The 11,380-nt window shown below is 36.5% G+C and overlaps 2 protein-coding genes across 3 annotated transcripts in view; one reads left to right on the forward strand and one right to left on the reverse strand.

The window, feature by feature from the left end:
- The window catches only part of LOC119837182 (mediator of RNA polymerase II transcription subunit 25-like), an 11,834-nt gene extending 4,509 nt beyond the window's left edge, over positions 1–7,325 (forward strand). Inside the window, exons 6-13 of the mRNA XM_038362706.1 lie at positions 52–344; positions 793–990; positions 1,499–1,642; positions 1,965–2,058; positions 3,061–3,155; positions 3,572–3,886; positions 4,103–4,228; positions 6,639–7,325. Of these exons, the coding sequence (XP_038218634.1) occupies positions 52–344; positions 793–990; positions 1,499–1,642; positions 1,965–2,058; positions 3,061–3,155; positions 3,572–3,886; positions 4,103–4,228; positions 6,639–6,731 (1,358 nt within the window). The 3' untranslated portion in view covers positions 6,732–7,325. The remainder of the gene's footprint in view (positions 1–51; positions 345–792; positions 991–1,498; positions 1,643–1,964; positions 2,059–3,060; positions 3,156–3,571; positions 3,887–4,102; positions 4,229–6,638) is intronic.
- Positions 7,326–8,000: 675 nt separating this feature from the next.
- The window catches only part of LOC119836893 (transmembrane protein 68), a 33,137-nt gene continuing 29,757 nt past the window's right edge, over positions 8,001–11,380 (reverse strand). For both annotated transcript variants that reach the window (XM_038362338.1, XM_038362336.1), the window contains exon 7: positions 8,001–10,179. In XM_038362338.1, the coding sequence (XP_038218266.1) occupies positions 9,973–10,179 (207 nt within the window). In that variant the 3' untranslated portion in view covers positions 8,001–9,972. The remainder of the gene's footprint in view (positions 10,180–11,380) is intronic.

The following is an 11,380-nucleotide window of genomic DNA, read 5'->3' on the forward strand; positions in this document are numbered from 1 at the left end:
CACATTTACACTTATACAGAGTGAATTTTTAAACTACGCGTGCTGCGATAGGTACACTTGATCAACGTACTAACACTAAATCATCCTTCCAGCGCATGATCCAACCGGGCCCCTCCAATCCCGGCGTGGCGGTACCGGCGGCAGCTAACGTGGCCGGCGTGAGCGGCGTGTCCAACGTCGGTAACGTCAGCAACGTCAGCAATGTCGGTAACGTCAGCAACGTCGGTAACGTCGGCGTTGGCCAGATGCAGCGCACGTTCATATGGAGCGGAGTGCTAGAGTGGATGGAGAAGGGCAAAGCGCCGGGCGATCAGCAGAAGGTCACCAAGCATTTGCCGTGTCAAGTATGTCTTGAATTCCTCAATACCAACTTACTAATAATTATAAGTGCGAATATCCAGGTAAGAGAAAGGTGAGGAAAAGGATCATCGGTTTTCTACTCCCTTATCAGTCCTTTATTTTATTGCCTCCAACAATCCTTTCCTTATCCCTTATCCAGTAAAAGTTGGCAATCCATTTGCATATGTAGAAAGTTTCTACAGATGTTTATAAGCGGTACTGGTCGTTTACTACAGGCGAACCACCAGCACCTTTACCAAATATCACTTTAAAATTATTTTTTTTTAGATCCGTCCGTCTGTCTCTTTAGTCCACTGAAACCACTTTCAAATCGATTTAGATGAAATTCGCCCTGCATTATTATTATATTTTATTTTTAAATTATACCTTTAGACCATTTTTTATTTAATCACATAATATGACAATAAAGTTTATATCCACGATTTATTCCAGGTCTCAGCAAACTCAAAGGATATAGAGCCGGAGCTGAAAGTGGATACATGGCCGAACAAACTGCTAATGCAGTTGATGCCAAAGCAGTTAATCAGCAACATCGGCGGACAGTACTTGAAGGACAGCAAGTCGGTGCTGTTCCACCTGCAGCAGAATGAGGCGCTGGAGGCGTTGACGAAGGTCATGGTGAACGGGTTTGTGAGTATCATGGAGTTGATTAGGGTATGTGGTTAGTTGCCGACTTATTGGCCGGGTTGGGATAGTGCCGCAATAGTTGATAGCAAGTGAGTGTTGTTTAATATGCAGAATGAAGCGCTGGCTGCATTGAAGGTCTTAGTGAACTGATCTTTGAATGTAACAAATTCTTTCTACAGCGTGGGACTCCCACAGAATGGGGTTGAATATCATAGAGTTTGTTAATTGTTGGTGGTTAGTTGCCAACGTGTTGGCGGAGTTATAGAGGCCTCTGGCTGCCTTTTCTCCCATGCATGCGGCAGCGGTAGGCAGATTCCTCGTCTCCCGCTCCATCCTAAAATGCTAGCCGAACTTTGGACAAGAGTTATGACTTTTCTTCCCGACCCATGACAAATCTATTAATTTTTTTCAAACTATTCTCATACTGAAACTATTACATCAATCATTTTCAAGTAAACTATTCTATAAGTGACAACGGCTAGATCTTTTTTGATGCAACTTTCGTTTTCAGGCTGGATGCGTGCACTTCTCCCCAATGCCGTCCCCACCGCAGTGCGATATCAAAGTGCTGATCCTATTGTATACGCCTGATAAGAAAGCGTATCTCGGTTTCATACCCAATAATCAGGCCACGTTTGTTGATCGACTGAGAAAGGTAAGATGTGTGGACTAAATTGGACTTTAAGTTCAATGCTATAGAGTACATATTACAATACATTTAGATGTATAGAGGTTATACTTGTTTATAAAAATTTTGAAAAATACAAATACTAGCTATTGCCCACGGATTCGTCCGTAATAGTAAATTAACAATAATATCATTGTTACGAAATATTAAAAATGAAAAATGCCTATACCAAAATCCAAATCATACCAAAATATCGCACCGTTGCGACGTGAAAGAAAGACAAACTAATGAACACATTTTCGCATCTATTATATTAGAATAGTAATGGATGGAGACGAATTGTTTTCAGGTGATTCAACAGCAGAAGATGAACAAGCAGATGCCAGCGCCGGTGAGCGGCGCGGCTGGCCTGCCACCCAATATGCCACCTTCTACCATGCCCAGTATGCTTCGTTTCATTGATAGTTAAATACTTTATTATTTTAGACTAGACGTTCGTCCGGGCTCCTGTTTTATCCCAAGGGTCCCTTTTATTCGGCATAAAAAATCTTATCACCTAAGTCAGCTTATACCCTGTCTGTATACAAAATTTTTATAAAAAGTTTCAGCATGATTGACGGACAAACATTCAAATAAAATAACTTCATTTATTATATTGCTGTGAAGTGTGATTATCTCTTGTAGTAAACTAGTACTAGCCCACGGTTTCGCACGCGTTAAATTCGGAGCAGTTTAATAGATGTTATTACATGTATAAAAGTTCCTCTTGAATGGCTCTATCTATAAAAATAAAACCCCAAAAAGATCCGTTGCGTAGTATTAAAGATTTAAGCATACATAGGGACATAGGGACAGACAGAGAATACGATTTTGTTTTTATACTATGTTATGGTAAAAGCAATTAATTTTGTGAGTTCACAAGAAATATTTTCTGGAAATATAGAAGGAATAAAAAAAAGTTGTTTTCTCATTAAAAGCTCCATTATTACTGTGCTATATTGAAGTAGTGGTTATTTTTTTTTTTTTTTTTATTGTGGGATAGGGAAGCGCTTGACTACCATCTCGCCTGCTGGTAAGCGTAGATGTAGTCTAAGATGGAGCGCGCTTCCCTAGGAGGTACCTGTTCACTCGACTTTTGAAGATCCCCAGATTATACTCGTCAGGGAACACAGACTCAGGAAGCATGTTCCAGTCCCTTGCGGTTCGAATAAAGAATGTAGAGTCGAACCGCTTAGTCCGGGTACATGGAACATCCACCATAAAGCGGTGCCTAGAGTCTGTGCGCCTCGACGACCGATGGAAAATCAAGGGTTATATTATACCGTTCGGTTACTTGGAGAGTTTAAACGTTTTGTATTTTTTTGATATTTAACGTAATATGTATATTGCCCACAAGAAAACAACCTATGATGTTCGTATGTATACATAAGCTAAGGTATATTCAGGTGGCGGCATGGGCAGTTCGGGCATGTCAGCGGGCATGGGCATGAACCCCGGCCTCTCCAATCAGCAGCACCCGCAACACGCGCAACACGCACAGGTAGAAATCTCTATCATATCTCTTATATCTCATTTTTTATCTCTTATGTGCCACGTGTCGTGTACTTTCCCGTGTTATTTTCTTGGTACAAGTGATCGTTTAAATTTAAATAGTAGATAATACCATAAATGATAAATCGTTTGAACGGACTTCGAAAAGAGGAGGAGGATATGAATTCGAGGGTTTTTTCTTGTGTTTGTTGCCAAATACCTTTGTACTGGATGATACTAATTTTATGATTCTTTTTTTACCTATAAATTGGCGCCTCTCACGTGATCTCATTTAAATAGTAGTAATTTGAAGATGCATTCGTTTTTGACTCATGTGTGATGACAATAGCGATTATCATAATTTTTCTTATATTTTTTTAAATGACAAAGAAACTTATTTTTATTAAATGACCTCATTATTTTCAGAGTATGATGATGGCGGGTGGTATGGGCGGCCAAGTGTCGCAAGTGGGCCAAGTTGGTCAAGTGGGCCAAGTCGGGCAAGTCGGGCAAGTCGGGCAAGTGGGCCAAGTTGGCCAAGTCGGTGGTAAAGGCCCGCGACCGGTCAGCCAGCTGGATGGCCTTGAAGCGGCGAGGCAGCAGAACTTGGAGAAGATACAACATTTGCAACAGACGCTGGAAGCAGCTCACCAACAAGAAGCCCAGTTTAAATCGCAGATGGATATCATGTCGCACCTGCATGCGGCGCAGCAACAGGAGCAACATTATAAGCAGCTTGAGGTCTGTAATATTGTATAAAATTTTTGTATATGATATAAAAATATATGAATATGCCTTATTTTATTGAGATAATAACTGAGGAGATAAAAAATATGCATAATACACGTGAACCTTTTTACAACACACGTTTACCTATTTCCGATATGTTGTATATAAAAAATTATAATGCAAGTGATATACTGATATAAATGGCATTATCTTCGTAACGTATTTCAGGAGCAACAACGTAAGCACCAGTTGCAACAACTGCAGCAAATCCGCGGTGCTGCTGGGCATCCGCCGCGGATCATGCCGCGCGGCATCATGCCCACCAACCCGGGGCTGCGGCATCTGTTGCAGCAGGTAGTGTGACACACTTGACACAATACAACACCACACTTTACATTTCACCACAACACACCACACTACACTTCACATCACGTCCACCAGCCCAGGTCTACGGCATCTGCTGCAACAGGTAACCTGCCACACTTCACATTTCACTTTACTCTCTACTTTAATTCACCACAATACACTTCACACCTTCACTACATTGCACCTTAATCACTATAAAAATGAAAAATAACTTGTACATATTTATTTGTAAATAATGAGAGGAAAAATAGCTCCGAAAAACATCAAAGCATGTACTTAGACTATCACTTAGCACTTTCGTTCCTTACTTAACCTGCATCATTGCACTTGTATCCCACATGCCAACGACGTCATATCCTATAGACACCTAATGTTATAATTTCTTTAAAGAAACATTAGAATCAACTCACTGAGGTGCGCCCGACTAGACCTAACTAAAAATGACAACAGTATTAAGCTACCATCCATGGATTTTTTCTTAGCTTAATATTTATTGAATACCAACTTAGTTTGTACTTAACAATATTTAATTTTCAAATATTCGTTATTTCTCAACATAACTGGTATGTTATGTAGCAGCATATGGAATTTATATATTCAGCATGAAGAACGGTTATAACTATAAGTAATAGTTACAACCATTCACCATTTGAATAATAGTACAGTACGCCGCCATTAACACATGTCAAAAATGAAAGATAAGAATATATTGAACTTGTCATTTCAACAGAAATTTGTTATTGTATTATGACAGGAGACGTTCACGGATCACGGATAGGGTTAAAACTATATAAAGTTAGACGCGTGCTGACTTTAAATAAGACATTATTGCCTAACGTATTATCTAAAGTAAACTTTAAATAAGGTGTCCATTAGGTTATGATATCGTTGTCTCATGCATTGAAAAAAAAAAAAAAAAAATTCATTACCAATGACTAAATAGTACCCTTTAGACAAATTTTCTTCAATTAATATTCCGTAAAAAAACAAACTTATGAAATAATCTCTGTACTTGCATGGCACAATGGGAATAATTTACATATTACAAATTTTAATTGACACAATATAGTTATTAACTTCATTAAAAACGATTATAATTGATATCTCTTGCAGTGATTTTATTTCCGTTATGTCACACTAACCTTATTGCAACGTTTTTTAGAATTAATGTAAAATCAGAAATTTACTATTTGACAATGAATATTTTTAATTATATATTTGGTATACAATCTTAGTGTTTGAAATTTTAATTGGAAGTTTCTGATTTTATTTGTCTAAATAACGCTAGCTACAAAAATAATGCTTTAAAACTCATTATAACCCTTTTATTTCTAGGCTTTTAGCTCTTTTCGCACAGTTTCCTGAATCATGTCTAGAGCTTGCAGAAGCTCATCTAATATTTATTACATCCTTTAGTAATCTACTGGCTAATTTCAATATAATACGTCATAATAATGCTAAAATTAGTAAATCCTAAAATACCAATTGTGTTGGCTTGTTATTAATTATTTCTTAGACGTGTTGGTAGTAGCCAACACCAATCTAACAGTTAGTGTTGCCAGTCTACCATTTGCAATTTTAAAATTTTATTTATGGCCATGTTTAAACAAGTTTTAATTGATTAAAATATTAAAGTAGATGCATTCAGAATGATTCTTACTTACCGGGTGTGTACGCAAAAATCATTCTATGTGTACTATGAAATAAATAAATTTTAGAACGCTTATTCCTTACCCAGTAAAAAATAAATAAAACAAAGAAAAAAAAAGAACAAGCACAAAGCAGTTTATTTACGTAGTGTTAGCGAGTAACTGTCGGGCGAATGTTCTAGCAACAGCAGCCGCCGCGCGGGCCCCGCCCACACATGTGACGTCACGCACCGCATAAGTAATGCTTCACTTTATTTACTAACTCACTTCGCGTGCAAACACAACCCTTTATTTTTTATTTATTTATTCTTGTCTTCTGTTCGTACCCCGTGCAACTGTAATATATATTAACAGATAAGAGAGAGCATAAACAAAAAAGCTACACGTCTACATAATATCGTCTCTAAATTATCCGTCGAATCTAAACTAACTTAATAAAATAGGATTTTGTTTGCATTGCTTTCACTCAAAAATAATGAAACGTTAGACATATTGTATAACTATTTATTTGGTTTTTATAGTATTTTAGTACCCATGCATATGTATAGTATTGTCTTGTTATAATTTCCATACACGAAAAAAAAAATCCACCTAAAGTTTCATTATTTAGGAATAAATTTATTTGCGATTCTTTGCTTGACTAGACTCATAAATAATCTATTTACGTATATAAAATCACTGATGTTAAAATTGGTCGCGAAAATCTAATATGGAGCATCTATTTTATGTTTCAACGTTAAACGTTACAGCAACCGCAGTATCGCCCTCAGGGAGGCTCGGTGCGACCCTCCTCACAGTCTCAGCAATTCGATGATGTCAACAATTATAGTGACTTCCTGTAGCTCTTAGTGCTAACCTTAAGTTAATTTAGTGGTAAATGAAATGTTAGAAGTGTTGAATCGGTATGCCACAAGGAAAAGTTATTAAGGCATAAGGTGAGAAAGAACATGGGCGAACCCGCGGTTATCTGCTAGTTAAAAAAAAAATTGTGTTATTTTAATGTAAAACGTGTACAGATGTGTTTTTCGAGCTTGAACAAATTAATAAAATTGCAAAAAAAAAGATCTGGTTAGTACTTTTGATTATATAAAAAAGCTTTAGTTTCATAAAGCAGAGTTGGTGTATGTATTTGAAAATAGTATATAATACATGAGGGTACAATTTTCTTACAGATGTAATTTTAAATGCAAAATGATAACACACTTTTGTATTTTTTTGAAAATTGATATAAGTAGGAGAAGTAAGTGATAAAATTAAAGTCATTAATTAGTCTTCATTATTAAAGACGTAATTTCGTATTTGATATATAATTGGTTGAATAAATGCTTGCCAAAAATTGAGTTTTAAAATACTTGAATTTTTATACATTTAACGTTTATTTGGTACAGTGTTTTATTTAAAATGATCAGAAATGAAAACGTAATATTTTGTATCTCATATATGATGCCATGATTTATTTCTTTATATGTATATTACTAGATGCGCCCCGCGGTTTCACCGGCGTAAGTCCGTATCCCGTAGGATATCGGGATAAAAAGTTGCCTATATGTTATTCCCATTGTCCAGCTGTCTACGTACCAAATTTCATTGCAATAGGTTCAGTAGTTTTTGCGTGAAAGAGCATCCTTATAAACTTTCGCATTTATAATATTAGTAGGATTACTGCAAATATTTTCAGCTGGATGAAACTTATTAAACAGTAACATTTGGTGTTAATGAATTTTTATTAATACTCGTCAACGGCTAATACCATACTTACATAATGTACTGCTTTTTTTGTAATTTTTGGCATATATTGTATTGACAATAAATATCAGAAGTGAATAAAGTATCTCAATTATAAATTTCTTTTGATTTAATGCCTCCACCCTTAGAATAATTAACCAGCTAATCCATTTATAGTGGTTTGGATGTTTCTAGTATGATATTGGCGCAGATTATTCTACCACATTTACTGAAGATAATGAAATGTTATAAAATTGCTTTATCTTATGCTATTATGATTGAATGTTTATGGCCTAAAATGTCAAAATAAAACCCATGTCCCTGCATTCCTAACAAATACATGTCTATAATGATAACAAAGTTTTTTTTGTAAATAAAATCACATACACATTGAAAATATATTTATTTTCTTAGCACGAGTAATTCATTTGTAAACAAGTCTAGTGAATACAAGTGATATATTTAAAGACTTAATGCTAAGTATAAGATATACATAGAAATTATATCATAAAGGAAATTATCGTAGTGTTATTTGTAACGTACCAAAATCTTAAGTAGACTTAATAATCATTTTAATACTCTTACATTTTTAATGTTAGAGCGGCAATCGAGCCGAGCGCATGGAATGCGGTCACCCGTAAACATATGCAAGGGAAGGTCATATGCAAATGCGTTGTCCGCTTTTAATTGATTTTCGATCTTTGGATACATTTTGGTATTTTACAAATAACCACTATAGCATGTTTATAAATACACCGAATTCTTCTGAAAACGGGCTAGCAACCTATATCAGAGCCACATATACAAATAATAGCAATGTAAACATTTTTATTATCTTCCAAGTACCGCTTCAGTATATATGTAATAAACTTAACTAATTTGCACTCATACCTTTCGTTCCATCGCCTTTGAAATAAATTATTTTCTCACTGCTACTATATCTCTTAAGCTGAATATACACTTGGGGTTGAACAGGATGTAACTCTAGTGTAAACTCAGCTTTACAATACTTTCGAAGTATTTTAAACGCATCGAATTTTGGAATTGGCGTTATTTTAACAAAACTAAATGCAACCTTGTACTACACAAATAAAATCTCTTTTATAATTACTGATATAAATTTCGATATTCATCATTAATTTTATAAATGTACATTTTTAAGCTTTAGAAAAACTTTTCTTCAATGTTGGCAGTGCAATATCTATTAATATATTTTATATAGCAACACCATAAAATACATTTTAAATATGGAATAAATATTAATTATTATATACTTACACACTGGCATGATTCAAAACCTAATTAGAAAAAAATATATAGTAGGTTTTTATTTGTATAATTTTAATCTCCTATATTGAATAACATATAAAACTTATATAATAAATATTGTTTCAAAATTGGCATCATTTTACAACTATAATACACGTAGAACTAATCTCATATGCATTACATAATATATATTATGACACAATTAGTCAGTTGATTTCTACACATTGAAAAATCGACAAAACTATCTAAATCTTGTATTAATCTGGTATACCATTGGACTTTATTAAAAATAAAATATTATTCAAGCTATATTTTAAGTAAATTTACATTCACGTGAACTCAATGAAAAAAAAAAACATTAAAAAATTAAGTACCACCTCACTGGATAGTCAATTTTTAAAGTTTTTAAAAATTATCAGTTCTTATTATTTGTTCATCAACATTGTGATATTATGATTAATCGTTTATAAAAATCATGATTCATGTTTCTTATATTCATACACTTTGTAATATTCGATAATCGGCTTGTCATTAAAATGCATTTAAAAACTTAGTTGTCACAAAACTCCAACTCGAATGTGCAAACGCATTACAATATGCCACACTTACAGTTGATTCCACTCAATAGTTACGGGGATAAAACTGCGCAGATAAATTCTTTATAAGCCCAATTAAATAATTCTGTTTCTATACTTCGATGTTATTTATCGGTAAGTTTAGTTAAAAATGAATAAATACTATTTTTGGTTGGTTTTATAACTTCCCATACACAAGTTCAATTGGGGGTCACCAATATTCATGATCTCAGTTACGTCATAGTTTATTTTAATTTCTAAAATATTAAAATTTAAAATCATACACAGACAATAGGCTCTCCCCAATTGTGATAGACTTTTTGGAAAATTCAACAAAGTCATGAGAGAGAGAAATATGAGACAATTTCAACCGAACTTGTATTTTATTCGCACTTTCAACCAACTTCAGAGCAATCTGTACAACGCGAACAATGCTCATATAAAATAATAATTCCATACTTATCTGCGCAGAAACCCCGTGACCAATAGCGTTCCAACCGCACCCGCACGCACACTACGACACCTTCGCTTTGTCCCTGTCGCACTCGTCACTAATATTATTCGCCGTCTCTTTCTTCACGCCGTTCTGACACGTGCCGTTCGTGTGCGTGTGCTTCTTCTGCTTTTTGGGTAACTCGTAGACGCGTTCTATGAGAGCGAGTAAGATGCTCCCGGGCACCCTTTGGTGCTCTTCTACCAGCTTTTCTATGGATGTCGCCACCTGTAATTTAATTTTAATAATTAAATTGTTTATAAGTGGAATGAAGGTATAAATTGCAATATATTTGCAAAACCTGTTTACTGTTTACTATCATTGAATGAATAAACAACGTGAAATGTGATCTAGATGAGGTATTATATATTAATGCTAGCTTTTCGTATTTATGAGCCTCCCCCTCAACTAATAGCACAGTAAAAAATCCATACAGTCGTTGATAAGACGTTGAGGTAGGTCGATCGGTCAAATGGCCGAGGGATCCTGAGTTCGATTTCCGGTGGGGACTAGCAAAAAGTCTCGGCAGTCTAAGCTCTAGAGGGCTGATCACCTGCTTGTGCGTAAACAAAATCGACTCCCCAAAAGCGATCGAGGTAACAGTAACACTAAATGTGGAGTCGAGCATGCTTCGGCACGAATTAGTTCACCTTGCAGCGGGGAACCAGCGTGAAGTAGTAGCATTGTGTTTTGTAGGGTAAGTGGAGGAGCCGGAGGCCAGTTTCCCTTTCCCTTCCCAGTGTAATCCTTCTTTCCATTCGTCGATCCTCTCCATATCCCTTACCCCTTAAAAGCGGGCAGCGCATTCGCAGAGGCACTACTCTGCGAATATTCACGGGCAGTGGTGATCGCTCACCATCAGGCGAACCACCAGCTCAGTTACCCGCTATGACATGAAGAAAAAGTAAAAGCAAAAGTACTCCAGTCAGCACCGACCTTCTGCTGCAGCTGCTCGGGCGTCATGCCGGGCTCGGGCAGCACGGGCGCGCCGAGGTGCGTGACGAGCTTGACCGGGAAGCCGCCGTACACGGGCGCCAGCGGCACGCGCGTGGCGGCGTACACGCGCAGGCACACGCCGCGCAGCCACCCCACCGTGCGGAACGCCTCGCGCACGTTCTGCGTGAACATCGGCACTATCGGCTGCAATGCACAAGGAAGCCGCTTTATGTTGGCCAAGACTTGGTGGCGTTTGGTGGAAATAGGGAGGGGATGGTGAGATGTTAGTTATTCTAAGTTAGACAGTCTTTTGGTTAAAGAACGCCTCGCGTACGTTCTGCGTGAACACGCGCACTATCGGCTGCAATGCACTTCAATCACATAAATCTTATATATACTTCCTCCTCCTCCTCGACTAATCTTTTACTACTGATTCCGGCCCATAAATCAAAATTCTTCCACAATTCTTTTGCTGTTCGTGCGGTTCAGTTGT

This window comes from Zerene cesonia, chromosome 26 (genome assembly GCF_012273895.1).
Source record: "Zerene cesonia ecotype Mississippi chromosome 26, Zerene_cesonia_1.1, whole genome shotgun sequence".
NCBI classification, from domain to species: Eukaryota; Metazoa; Arthropoda; class Insecta; order Lepidoptera; family Pieridae; genus Zerene; species Zerene cesonia.